The following is a 14,940-nucleotide window of genomic DNA, read 5'->3' as shown; positions in this document are numbered from 1 at the left end:
AATTTATTAAAACACGACTTAAAAGTGATATATCATGTGGTCATACAACAGATGGCACTGTTAGACAAACACAACGCACTTCAGACTACAAACAAAATCAGATCAGTTTTGCATGGATGTTAAGCTTTAGTTCTTGTCTTAAGAATGACTTCTGGGAACAGTTGCTTTGTTCTTGTGCATGAATATTTAATTCACCAGTGCCAAGACCAGCTGAAAACACTTGTGCACTGAGCTCTTTATATAAAGCACTAGTCTCTAGATTTATTGGCAATGAACCTGTGAAATGCATGCAAAGGAAAACTAATGTCTTTGTAACTCATGTATAACTTTGCCTCCCTTCCCCTGTGGTGTGAATCAGTCATGGGTAGTTTTGCACCGAGAGTTTAGTTTCCCACGAGTCGTGAATCCAGCAATACAGCAACTTAATGTCCCTTTTATCCTAAATACCCACTTCTGTTATATATGTGCATCCAGTTTATGCAACAGTGTCCTTAAAGAAATAGTTCACCCCAAAAAACAGTGCTGTGGATTATTGTGATGCTTTTCATCAGCTCTCATTCTGACGGCACCCATTCACTGATGCAATCCAACATTTCTCCAAATGTTCAGCAAATTCTCATTTGTGGCAGAACTATTCCTTTAATTGCCGATGCATGAATGATCATCCTTCAGTTCGCTGATGTGAAGAGACGTCGAATGTTTGTTGTGTTTAACAGAGGTCACGAGGTCAACCGTTCCACACAGCGGTTTGGTGGCAGCGTGTCAGAGCCTCTCAGGACATTTACCCTGATTTACCACATCTTCACAGTCGGGTAAAGGGTCTGTGTACATGTACACTTGTTTTGCCCGGAGATGTTTGTGCGCCTCCCACTGAGTGGCTTCACGCTGGATCCTCCATCTGTTCTCAGTGTGTTCCAGAATAATTAAAATCACTGATTTGAGCGTCATCTCTGCTGAGACATCAAATAAACCTGAGGTCAGTCCTGGAGCAAATGCATGCGTTTGGGTGTTCGACCAGTGGGATGCATGAGGAAAAACAAGTCTGCATGCAATAACACAGCTGTGACCCTCACTGTGTGACCCTCCTTTCCTTCAGCGTCTGTCCCAGTTCAACAAGACTCAAACCGGTTACGCTTTATTTTAAGCTGTCCTTGTTACAGTGTAATTATGTCTTTAAGGACTGAGTAACATGTACCTACTATACAGTATGTTTAGGGTTTGGTTTGGAGTTACTTGCATGCAATTATGAAAAATTAATTGTTATTATAATATGAGTACATGTAACCTGTGGAACCAAGACAGCTTCAAATAAAGTGTTACTTAAATGCTGCAAATTTTTATCTCAGTAACCCCCTTATTAGACACTTTAGTTATTTTAGTTTCATTGAAATACAAATATAGTTTTCATTAATATTTTTTATTTTTGTTTTTAGATAAATTAGTTAATTTTAGTAGTTAAAGAGGGAAATATTGTAATTTTAGTTTCTGTTAGTAATTTTTGTCAGTTTTATTAGTTTGTGTGTGTGTGTGTGTATCTTTTTTATTGCTAATTATTTCAGTTCTGGTTTCATTTATTTTAGGTTAAACTAGATAAAAAATGTAAATATTTCCTTGGGAACTAACTGTTATATTTTATTTATAATAATAATAATAATTTTGTTTTAGTTTAATGTTACTTAATAATAATGGTTTTATTTTAGTTTAATATAATAATAATAATAATAATAGTTTTATTTTAGTTTAATATAATAATAATAGTTTTATTTTAGTTTAAAATAATACAAATAATAATAGTTGTATTGTAGTTTAATATAATAATAATAATAATAATAGTTTTATTTTAGTTTAATATATTAATAATAATAGTTTTATTTTAGTTTATAATAATAATAATAGTTGTATTTTAGTTTAATATAATAATAATAATAGTTTTATTTTAGTTTAATATAATAATAATAATAATAGTTTTATTTTAGTTTAATATAATAATAATAATAATAATAGTTTTATTTTAGTTTATAATAATAATAATAATAATAATAGTTGTATTTTAGTTTAATATAATAATAATAATAATAGTTTTATTTTAGTTTAATATAATAATAATAATAATAATAATAATAGTTTTATTTTAGTTTAATATAATAATGATAATAATAATAGTTTTATTTTAGTTTATAATAATAATAATAATAATAATAATAGTTGTATTTTAGTTTAATATAATAATAATAATAGTTTTATTTTAGTTTAATATAATAATAATAATAATAATAATTTTAGTTTAGTTTAATATAATACTAATAATAATGTTTTTTTATATTAAGTTAACTTTTTATATCAAGTAACAATTTAAAAAATAAGAATTAGTTTTATTTAAGAATAATATAAGAAGCTGATTTGTAGAATAACTTATAGCAGATGTGTGTGTGTGTATCATATCAGGACACAACTCTGTATAATAACATGGGTATGACACAGGTATTACAAGGAGAGGGTGACTTATGAGGACATAACCCATGTCCCCATTTTTCAAAACACTTATAAATCATACAGAATGAGTTTTTTTGAGAAAGTAAAAATGCAGAAAGTTTCCTGTGAGGGTTAGGGTTAGGTGTAGGGTTGGTGAAGGGACATAGAATATACAGTTTCTACAGAATAAAAACCATTACACCTATGGGATGAACACACTTTACACAAAAACAAACGTGTGTGTGTGTGTCTGTGTGTGTGTGTGTGTGTGTGTGTGTGTGTGTGTGTGCGTGTGTGTGTGCATGTCACATTTTTGAATGTTTATGATGCTCTGATGTAGATATATTATCACAGTGTATTATAAAATTATCTATTCCATTGAATTGAGCTTTTTTATGATTTAATTGATTATTAACTTTTCATCAGCAACATCAGCATTTTGTTTAACATAATGCATGCATCCACAAAAGTCGTGCATCCTAAAGACAGATCTGAAAACATATCGCCGCGGATGCATATTCATATCAGGGCCGTAATATGCACTGCAGACACAGAAGATCTGAACCAGTCTGAGGTTTCTCTGATTTAATAAAGTCATCAAGGTCAAACACCTGTGAAAACACAACAAAGCGTGCTCTCCGCTCTCAGATGTTCAGAACATTTCATACCACATCCACAGCCTTTGTCAATAAATAGAGAATATTAGAGGAATCTCCCTGGTGGATTAAAGAAGATGTTTGTTAAAAGGCTGTTTATTTTCCCAGCAAAAAAGTGACTGGCAGAGGATGCTGGGAAATATTTAAACGAATCAAGGTTAATGAGGAGAAATTATAGCATGAACTTCACATCAAGCTTGACGGTCTCGCTGCATGCATTCAAGACAATATTTCAAGTTCAAGATCAGGATGAGTTTGTGTCATCATCAGATTTGTAGAAATGTAGCACTGCATCAGTGTCTCATCAATGGATGCTCTGCAGTGAATGGGTGCCGTCAGAATGAGAGTCAGATAAAAACATCAGATGAAACAAAACACGAATGAAAAAGTGCATCTGCTGTTGTCTCTCACAGATTAGTTTAGATCTGTTTAAACGCTGCTGGATCTGTGCAGATTTCTCTCCTGATTCAGACCAGAACACTTTTTCACTGGAGGAAGTGTTATTATGGATTATTTGAGTTAAAATCATCTTAATGCTGGATGTGTTTCAGGTTTTGTCTTCTCCAGATGTTCACTGATGGACTGGAGTGCTGTGGATTATTGTGATGTTTTTATCAGGCTCTCATTCTGACGGCACCCATTCACTGCAGAGCATCCGTTGATGAGACACTGATGCAGTGCTACATTTCTCCAAACCTGACGAAGAAACAAACTCATCTTGATCTCAGATGAACTGAAGGTGATTGCATTTTCAGCACATTTTCATTTTTGTGTGAACTATTCTCTAAGCTCCAAACTTCTCTCGGAGCTTGTTTTATTACCGAATGATAGACTCAATCTTTACAGTATGTTCTTGACTCTTTCACGAACTCTGCAATAAAAGACGTGATAATGAATGCACGAGGAGATAAAAGACTACGACCAGCGACTCAATCAAACATTCACCTGAATCACATAAAATCCAGCCAGTGAAAGTCTGCGTCCCTCCCTCCGGCTTCATTAGAGAACTCCCACTCCACAAGTTCAGCTCCCTGGACTTTGAAATATTCCCAGACTCTCCTGGGATTCGTGTTTTTCAGACGGCAGACGGAGATCGATCATCATGAGTAAGGAAGCCCGTCCGTCCTGGGACAGTCCCATGCAGTTTGTCCTGGCGTGTGTGTCCTATGCTGTGGGACTCGGGAACGTCTGGCGTTTTCCGTATCTCTGCCAAATGCACGGAGGAGGTGAGAGGATTCGTCTTTGACTTCACATCTCCTCATGCTTGCGTCTGAATGTTTGTTCTTCTGAGCTAGATGTTGATGGAGAGCTTGATAACAACAGCAGCAGCAGAACAGGACACAAATATAATCGGATATTGGCAAAAAACATAAAATAGAATAAATCTAAAGAAGAATTGATTTTTCTTTAAATCTTAGCAATATGGAAAAACAACTCAAATTTACATAATTAAAAAAAACAACAACAACAGGTTGGTCTTATATAATTTAAATTCAACTATGTAACATTCCAGAATGATTATATATTTTGCAGCAAAAAAAAAAAAAAAAAAAAATCCAATATATTATATTTAAAAAAATTATATTTAAATTTATATAATATATGTGTTTATATTTATTATATATTTATATGAGAAAAAATAAACTTTTTCTCTATCTTTCAAGTGAAACCTACAGTATTTTAAAGAAAATACATATATATATATATATATATATATATATATATATATATAAAATTTCAATTAATTAATGGCAATTCACAGAGTAACCGGTAACTGAAAATGGAATTAATAAATTGGAATTATATATATATATATATATATATATATATATATATATATATATATATATATATATATATATATATATATATATAAAACACTATTTCCTAATTAAACATTGCAAATAATGTACTTCATAATTCAGTTTATTGAAGAAGTTTTGTATTTAATAGGACTGAATGAAGCTGAATACATTAACTTAATAAAAGTTTTTAAAGAGTCAAATCAGGTAGAAAAAAAAAGATTAAGTATAGTAATAAATGCCAATATTTGCTTTTTACAATGCGGTTACTTTATTTTTTTTTTTATTGCTTAATGGGCATTTTTAATTACTGTTATTTTCCTCATTTTAATATGTCCATTTATTTGAGTCAGATCAGAAATAAGTAATAAATGCCAATATTTAATTTTCACAGTGTGTTTGTTTGTTTATTTATTTATTTACTGTTGAAAATTGCTTTTATTTTCCTTATTTTAGCTTGTTTTTTTTTTCTTAACAGTCATATCAGGTAAAGGGAATAATTAATTGTAGTAATTTTCCTAATTATTATTATTACAGTAAGTTTATTTGCATGTACTAATTAACTAAGAGTCAGATTAATTACAATTGCATTGTAGTGAATTAAGTTTTTTGCAATGTGGGTTGTTATTTGTATAAAAAAGAGCGTTTACTCATTTTTAGTGTTTGCAAAGTCTTTTCCGTTCCCCTTCAGTGTAATTGCTGGAAGAAAAGTGTTAGTAGTTCTTAAATATTCTTTAAATTCTTTCTGTTTACTGACTCTTCAAGTGTAAAAGTGAACAAACGCAGCGAAGACATACGACTCTGCACTGAACTCTAGAAACAGCGTGAGTTTGTACAGAAAGTCACAGCAGCGTCACACAAGTTTTATCGTCCTTCAGCTTCCCCGAGCGTCTCATCCAGATTCCCTGCACATATTATTTGTTCTCCTTCCCTGCGTTTCATGCATCTGCTAAATGTCTGTGGTTATGCATTCAGTGCATCTTTGAGGAGCGTCGCCTGAATAATAATCACAAACCTTTTGTTCGGCATTTTGCAAAGTGATCAAAGTACGATTGTAAAGGAGGGGATGTTATGCACAGTCACAGCTGCTGGTTTGCATGATGCCGTCAACTATTCCCAAACTCCCTCTTTATCCACAATAATCCGGTTTACTGAGGATTACAGTCAGAGCTGCTCAAGAACTCTCATATTTACACTATGCACATAACATAACAGTTATGAAACGACATGCATTCAGTCAATAACATCTTAGTAATGCATGACATAAATGCATCTGTAGTTTTTTAAATCATTATATTAAAATCACAACTATAAGATCAAGCTGCAAGGTCATAGAAAACTGTAAAATTAAGTTTTAAAATAGTAATTTCCACCAAAAGCAAGAAGCCACATTTTCTATGGAGCCACTTTACATTTTAAATGATCATTTTAATCTATTAATTTCATTTACACATGCACCATGTATCTCTATAAACTTTCATTATCAAATCATTTTAGTCAACATATTTTACAAATGTATACGTTTGTGCCTTTATGAAGTAGAGTTTAATAATAGTAAATGGGACCTCCATAAAATTAAGTGAACGTGCATTTTTTTTTAAATATTATTTGAAAGCATTTGAAAACAGAAAACTTTCTTTATCCAAAAGTTACAAATGGCACAGAAAAAAAAAAAATTGTAAAATGTAATTTATCACAGCCAGTGTCATGCCAGACGCCCAAATCCACTATAATGTTATAAATTATACTGTTTTGGTGTCACGAAATGTAGTATTAAGAAATTAAAGGAATGCATGTAGTTAATTAGACTTCAAAAATGCTGTGTGTTTATAAAAATAATGTCTGTTTGAAAATTAGCTTCAACGTTTTTGATCTAAAGATTAAGATTCGAAGTGCAGATGCACACACACTCTAAAGGCTGTTATTGCCCACAACACACTGCCCGGAGGATGAGGATTTGACTATAACTACAAGTTCGCATATAAAGTGTAAACAAGGAAGTTTTATTTTCAATAACAGCTTGTAAGATGCTGTCAAAATGCAGTGAGCAGCACTGCCATCAATAATCACTCTTAACAGATGAAAGAATATTACGACAAAGATATCGCTTTCCTCTGCAGACATTCAAACTAATGTTTTATTGTGAATATGAGATTGAGCTGAAGAACGAATGCTGTATCACACTCGCTCAGTCTCACTTCCACTCAAAAGAGGATTTTTTAAGACACTCTGTTGTTGTTTCTAATGTATTTTTGCACACTCATGCGGTCGAACTGTTGTATAAATGCAATAGCAAATGTATAGCAGTACATTATGGCTTAATATTGGCATTCGGTCGATTAATAACAGTGTGCTACGAGTGTGATGTTGCTCATGCATCTGTTTTAGTTCCATTATATTTATGTTTAGTTGTTTTATTTTATATTAAAGGTTTAGTTATGGTTGTTGGATGTGTTTTTTGTGGTTGTCCAGGTGGTTTTCTGATCCCGTATCTGCTGATGCTGATTCTGGAGGGGATTCCTCTCTTCTGTATGGAGCTGGCCATCGGTCAGAAGATGCGTTTGGGCAGCATCGGCGCGTGGATGGCCATCAGCCCGTATCTGGGAGGACTGGGTCAGTCACACTTCATTTACAGGTCGTTTCATGCTATAAAATGATCTGATATCATCATTATATGATCGTCTTTACAGGTATTGCCAGTGTTGTGACCTCCATGTATCTATGTCTGTACTACAACGTCATCAACGCCTGGAGCTTCTGGTATCTCTTCCATTCATTTCAGGTCCGTTTACTGAAAAATATAGGTTGCTTTCAAAAAAAGGTACATGTTTCTCAAATACCGAATTTCAGTGAACAATGTTTAAAAACAAAAATTTTGGAGAATGGATTCAAAATTTGTATTTCAGTATTATTGATGGTTGAAAACATCATCAAATCAGTCAGAATATATGTTACACGTGTACATGTTTGTGCAGTTGTAAATTATCATTTGATAATAGCAAGTAGGATGTACATATAATAATGAACATGCATTTTACGGAATATTTTTTCAGAACTTAGTAAAAAAATATTTGAAAACTATGCAAACTTTTTTCCACCACAGGATAGAATTAAAAAAAGGTGAAATTAAATTTGCAATTGCCTTTTTATTTTTTATTTCATGGTGGAAACAAGCTTCTGTGGTTTTTAAATATTTTTGACTAAATTATGAAATTATTAAAAAAAGCAAAAGCATTCAGAGAAAATAAAATCAAAATTGTGAGACATAAATTAAAAATTGCAAGAAAAAAACCTGCATTTGTGAGATAGTCGCAATTACTTTTTTACAATTATTATTATTTATTTTTTTATTCTGTGGTAGAAACAAGCTTCCATAAAAAACGTACAAAAAAAGTGGTATTTTCAATGAAAAAAAAAAAAAAAAAGAATTTCTTGCTCAGTATTTTTTGTTTGTTTGTTTGTTTGTTTGTTTTTCAGAGAAAATAAAATCTAAATTGTGAGACATAAATTAAAAATTGCAAGAAAAAAACCCTACTTTTTTACAATTATTATATATATTTTTTAATTCTGTGGTAGAAACAAGCTTCCATAAAAAACTTACAAAAAAGTGTTATTTTCCTTCAAAAAATTGCAAAAAAAAAAAAGAAAAAGTTTTTCATTATTTTATTTTTTTTAGTACAGTCATCTAAGGATTCTTAAGTCAAGATACATTTACTTGAAATACAAAAAGTTAAGAAGACTTGTTTTCTGAACTTTACTAACATTAAGTGACTGTTTATGTTTAAAACAAAACAAAAAAAGTCATTTGGAGTCAGAAAAATAAATTTAAGCTTATTTTTCTGACCATATTAGCAGATTTGTCTTTAAGGATATCCCATCCCTTAATCCTGATCAGTTTCTCACAGTACACGTGTGTCTGTGCAGTCGGTGCTGCCGTGGGCCGAGTGTCCCGTCGATGTGAACCGCACCGGGTATCTGGAGGAGTGTGAGGTGGCTTCATCCACTCAGTACTTCTTCTACCGCGAGACGCTGAACATCTCGTCATCCATCGATGAGAACGGAGGTCTTCACATGGGTCAGGCTCTGTGTCTGCTGCTGGCCTGGATCATCGTCTACCTCTTCATCGTCAGAGGCGTCAAATCCACCGGCGTGGTCAGACGCACCGCCTTATACACTCTTCCTTTTAATAGCATTTTCCTGAATAATTAACAGGGAGCTTCATGCAATTACAGAATACTCTTTTTTTCATATTAGCACTTTCTGCAAAAATAAATCAAGATATCAAAAGCAGACAGGGCCTTTTTCTGTTGCAGCTCCTGGTTTATTCAATAGTTTACTTTGGCCAACATCTGTTGTTTTTAAATGTGCTATATGAATAGAACAGAATAGAATACAATAGAAAACATTTCAGTATTTGGTAGGATTCATTAGTTACTGCTTTAGTTAACAAATTAACAATGAACAATACTTCCACTGTATTTATTAATCATATTTCATGTTAATTTCAGCATTTACTAATGCATTATTAAAATCAAAAGTTAACACTAGTTATTGAACTAACAGGAATGAACATGGAATAACTGTATTTTTATTAACTTGCATTAACGAAGATGACTAAATACTGTAATTAATGTATTGTTCATTCATGCTAGTTAATATATTAACTAAAAGTGTTTACATTATTGCACCTTGAACCTCCCTGTAGTCATTAATTACTCTCATTCTGTTCCAAACCGTTATCTTCTCTTGAACTCCTGTGTGTTTTCTGCTCTGTCAGCAGATGAAGTAATGAGATAAACTGCAGCTTTGACTCTGACTCTCCTCCTCAGGTGGTTTATTTCACAGCTACGTTTCCGTACGTGGTTCTGTTCATCTATCTGATCCGCGGAGTCACTCTTCATGGAGCCTGGAACGGAGTCAAGTACATGTTCACACCTAAAGTGAGAAGTGTGTGTGTGTGTGAGTGCGTGAGTGTGTGTGTGTGTGTGCGTGTGTCTGTCTGTGTGTGAGTGTGTGTGTGTGTGTGTGTGTGTGTGTGCGTGAGTGTGCGTGAGTGTGTGTGTGAGTGTGAGTGTGTGTGTGTGTGAGTGCGTGTGAGTGCGTGAGTGTGTGTGGTGAGTGTGTGTGTGTGTGTGTGTGTGTGAGTGCGTGTGAGTGCGTGTGTGTGTGTGTGTGTGTGTGCGTGAGTGTGTGTGTGTGTGAGTGAGTGAGTGAGTGAGTGTGAGAGAGGGTGTGTGTCTGTCTGTGTGTGTGTGTGTGTCTGTGTGTGTCTGTGTGTGTGTGTGTGTGTGTGTGTGTGTGTGTGTGTGTGTGTGTGTGTGTGTGTGTGTGAGTGCGTGAGTGAGTGTGTGCGCGTGTGCGTGTGTGTGTGTGTGTGAGTGAGTGAGTGTGTGCGTGTGTGCGTGTGTGTGTGTGTGTGTGTGTGTGTGTGTGAGTGAGTGAGTGTGTGTGTGTGTGTGTGAGTGCGTGTGAGTGCGTGCGTGTGTGTGTGTGTGCGTGTGTGTGTGTGAGTGCGTGTGTGTGTGTGTGTGTGTGTGTGTGTGTGTGTGTGCGTGAGTTCGTGAGTGTGTGTGAGTGTGAGTGCGTGTGTGCGTGTGTGTGTGTGTGTGTGTGTGTGTGAGTGAGTAAGTGTGTGTGTGTGTCTGTCTGTGTGTGTGTGTGTGTGTGTGTCTGTCTGTCTGTGTGTGTGTGTGTGTGTGTGTGTGTGTGTGTGTGTGTGTGTGTGTGTGTGTGAGAGAGTGTGTGGGCATGTTTTTGTGTCATATCAGGACACAACTCTGTATAATGTCATGGGTATGACACAGGTATTACAAGGAGAGGGTGACTTATGAGGACATAACCCATGTCCCCATTTTGGGCGTCTGGCATGTCGAGTTTTTTTGAGAAAGTAAAAATGCACAAAGTTTCCTGTGAGGGTTAGGGTTAGGTGTAGGGTTGGTGAAGGGACATAGAATATACAGTTTGTACAGAATAAAAACTATTACACCTATGGAGAGTCTATACCAGGATAGCTGACTAGTGTGTGTGTGTGTGTGTGTGTGTGTGCAGCTGGAGCAGCTGGCGAATCCTCAGACGTGGATCAACGCTGCGACTCAGATCTTCTTCTCTCTGGGTCTGGGCTTCGGCTCTTTGATCGCTTTCTCCAGTTACAACCATCACAACAACGACTTCGAGAAGCAGGCGGTCGTCGTCTCGCTCATCAACAGCGGCACGTCTGTGTTCGCCAGCGTCGTCACCTTCTCCATCTACGGCTTCAAGGCCACGTTCAACTACGAGAGCTGTTTGGAAAGGTACGGACGTCAGCTTCAGTCAATCTGTGATCACAGCAGGTCTGACGACACACAGAGTGTTGATGATTATTCCATCAAACGTTAAGCTGAATGCTGGCATTTTACAGTTGCATTTCTAAGTTAATTTTTGAACTGGTTTCATTTGAAGTCTATCAGAATGGTTTTGGATTGTATTCTATGGAAACTATTCACAGTATGAAGCATTAATTATTTACAGAACTACAGACAGAGACTGGAGCATGCAATGACTGTGACAACTTTAACATTTGAAAGGATACTATGACAAAGTTATTGCTTTCTTTATTATTGATTGTCTTTTTCATGAATAGATGGTTGACTTGAAGAATTGTTTTTATGTTTATTTGTGATTATGATTACCTGCCAAGGGACCACAGATGAAAATTTTACATGGTCCCATTTCAAATAAATGTAAATAAAAGAAAAAACTAACTTCCCAGCAAACACAGAACGTTCCCCTAACGTTCCCTTATGGTTCCCATTTGGTTAATTGTTTGGGAACCAAACAAGAACGTTCTACGAACGTTCCCAATATGCAATTTTTAGGTTTAATTTGATAACCTTAGTAGAATGTTCTGGGAATGTTCCCTGTAGGTTATTTTTAAGTTTAATTGATAACTTTAGGAGAATGTTCTGGGAACGTTCCCTGTAGGTTATTTTTAGGTTTAATTGATAACCTTAGGAGAATGTTCTGGGAACGTTCCCTGTAGGTTATTTTTAGGTTTAATTGATAACCTTAGGAGAATGTTCTGGGAACGTTCCCTGTAGGTTATTTTTAGGTTTAATTTGATAACCTTAGGAGAATGTTCTGGGAACGTTCCCTGTAGGTTATATTTTTATAACTTTAAGGGAACGGTCAGAGTAGGTTCCGAGAACGTTCCCCTAACCTTAAGGGAACGTTCTATTTATGTTAAGAAAACTTTTCTGGATAACCAATAGGGAACGTTCTGGCAACGTTCTGGGAACCAAAAACTAACGTTTCCCGAACGTAAAATTGTTAGCTCGGTTAATAGCTTGAATGTGAGTTGTGAACTCAGAAAGCACTGCAGATGAAGCTCCTGTGGGCACAGACTGATTGTTTGTGTTGCTCAGGATGAGGATGCTGTGTCTCAATTCGTTCGATCTGTCGGAGGAGAGCATCAGCGTTGAGAACGTCACGGCGTGGATCAGTCATCTCAACATCACTCATCCAGAGAGCTTTGCAGCCATCGCATCAAAGATCGAGCACTGCAGTCTGGAGGCTGAGCTGGACACGGTAAACTACCCATCACATTTAACCCTTACAGCTTATTTTAACCCTTCGAACATTTCATACATGTTGAATTTTAGGGCTTAACTTCATTTAGTTGTTATCCTGCATCATGTTTGTCATCAGTCTGTATGTTTGATATGTATAGAAGATAATGTATAGGTTTGGGGGCGGGGCCTGTGCAATAACTGCGTTAAAATATTTAAATCACGTTCTTTTTTTATAACTAATTAATTCATGTGTTAAACTAGCAGCCCTAAAAATACATATATGTATAAATGTTAACCTATAATTCTGGCCATTTAATATAAATGTAATTATATTGTCCAAAATATATTTAAAAATATACTTTTTTTTTTTTTTTACATAGATTTATGTATAAAATATTTGTTTAGATTTATTATAGATTTATTAAATTAAATGTTCATATTAACTTAATCTAAAATGTATATTATTTATTTATATTATTATTATTATTATTATGTATTTATATTAAAACAATATATAGAATTTTTGCCATTTTGCAATGTTTTTTATATAAAATATTTCAAATACATATTTAATTTTTTACACACACACACACACACACACACACACACACACACACACACACATATATATATATATATATATATATATATATATATATATATATATATATATGTGTGTGTATATATCGATTTAAAAAATAACTAATTAATTGCACATTTCTTTCTGAAATAATTTTTAGTAGTTTTTAAATAGACTTTAATATTGCAATAATTCTATATGAATTCAATTCTATACGTCTATATGAATGTAATGTATTTTCATGCACCCAACATTTTCTAATAGATGGTGTTTGAGGGTTTAAACAAAATGTAAAATGTATATTTAAAATTGTACCTTTTTGAAGCTGTTTGCATATTTTTTTACACATTTGTTGTGTGGAGTTTTTTTATTTTTTGGGCCGTGTAAGTGTTGTTTGTGCAGGCGGTGGAGGGCACGGGTCTGGCGTTTATCGTGTACAGTGAGGCCATCAAGAACATGCCGCTGTCTCAGCTCTGGTCTGTGCTGTACTTCATCATGCTGCTGCTCTTAGGGATGGGGAGCATGCTGGGAAACGTGACGGCCATCATCACCCCGCTGGCTGACATCAAGCTCCTGTCACACTACCTCAGCAGCGAGAGCATCAACGGTACAAGAACCTGTGAAGACCAGTCGACCAGCTAAACCTGCTCTAAACACACCTCATACTGCTCAATAATATAGATCTACTTCAGCTTCATAAGTGACCCTGGAGCACTAAACCAGTCAGAAGGTCCATTGTTTGAAATTGAGATTTATGCATCATCTGAATCTGAATAAGTCATCTCTCCATTGATGTGTGGCTTGTGAGGAGGACAATATTTGTCTGAAATCGGGAATCTGAGGGTACAAAAAAATCTAAATATTCTTTAAAGTTGTTCAAATGAAGTTCTGAGCAATGCATATTACTAATCAAAAATTATGTTTTGATATATTTACGGTAGGAGATTTACAAAATATCTGCATGGAACGTGATCTTTACTTAATATCCGAATGATTTTTGGCACAAAAGAAAAATCTATAATTTTGACCCATACAATGTATTGTTGGCTATTTCTACAAATATATCCCAGAGACTTAAAACTGCTTTTGTGCTCCAGGGAAACATATATATGCTGGTAAATTTTTTTTATCATTTTTATTATTATTATGTAACAATTATTTATTTTCATTTAGCATTTTTTATGATTTAATTCATACACTTTAGTTTATTTCAACATTTTTATTTTCATTTTATTTTTATCTACATTTCTGTGATTTAACAGCTACATTTTAGTAAGTGTTTTTGAATGTTTTTAATTAAACTTGTATTTCTGTTTTACATTTTTTAATGATTTAATAGATTGTTAGTGTTTCGGAATTTCTATTATTTTTTTAAACTAGTAATAAACATTTTTATAATTTATAATATATTTTTTTAGTGTTTTTGATCGTTATTTTTATAAAATATTTTTTTATGATTTGATTTTTAATAAGTGTTTCTTGTCATTTTTTAGGATTTAATACATTTTTAGTAAGTGTTTCTGATCATTTTTATTTTAATAAATATATATATATATATTTATTTTTTTGTGTTCGTGATAGGATTTATTTTCAATTATATCTATTTCATTTTCTAAATAATCTTTTAATGAGTGTTTTTTTAATATATATAAATGTTTATTGTAGTATTTTTTATTTTATTTTGTATTGTATTCAGGTTTTTATTTTTTTTCATTACATTTATGCATTTAGCAGACGCTTTTATCCAAAGTACAGAATAAGAGTCTTGCACAGTTTTGCTTCAGTTTGTAAGTCTTCTGAGCGCTCCTCTCAGATCTAGTCTGGTCTGTGACGCTGGTTTTCCTCTGGTCTCTTAAGGTCTGGTTTGTCTTCTCTGTTTGCTG

At 33.8% G+C, this 14,940-nt stretch overlaps 1 protein-coding gene across 1 annotated transcript in view; it reads left to right on the top strand.

The window, feature by feature from the left end:
• Window positions 1-3,836: 3,836 nt before the first annotated feature.
• slc6a20 (solute carrier family 6 member 20) overlaps window positions 3,837-14,940 on the top strand; it is a 14,146-nt gene continuing 3,042 nt past the window's right edge. Inside the window, exons 1-9 of the mRNA XM_026283391.1 lie at window positions 3,837-4,354; window positions 7,403-7,543; window positions 7,621-7,712; window positions 8,855-9,082; window positions 9,760-9,870; window positions 10,979-11,220; window positions 12,331-12,493; window positions 13,460-13,664; window positions 14,915-14,940. The exon at window positions 14,915-14,940 is cut by the window's right edge and continues 134 nt beyond it. Of these exons, the coding sequence (XP_026139176.1) occupies window positions 4,231-4,354; window positions 7,403-7,543; window positions 7,621-7,712; window positions 8,855-9,082; window positions 9,760-9,870; window positions 10,979-11,220; window positions 12,331-12,493; window positions 13,460-13,664; window positions 14,915-14,940 (1,332 nt within the window). The 5' untranslated portion in view covers window positions 3,837-4,230. The remainder of the gene's footprint in view (window positions 4,355-7,402; window positions 7,544-7,620; window positions 7,713-8,854; window positions 9,083-9,759; window positions 9,871-10,978; window positions 11,221-12,330; window positions 12,494-13,459; window positions 13,665-14,914) is intronic.

This window comes from Carassius auratus, chromosome 16 (genome assembly GCF_003368295.1).
Source record: "Carassius auratus strain Wakin chromosome 16, ASM336829v1, whole genome shotgun sequence".
In the NCBI taxonomy this organism is placed as follows: Eukaryota; Metazoa; Chordata; class Actinopteri; order Cypriniformes; family Cyprinidae; genus Carassius; species Carassius auratus.
The sequence above is the reverse complement of the archived record's forward strand: the minus strand, read 5'-3'. Positions and strand labels throughout refer to the sequence as shown.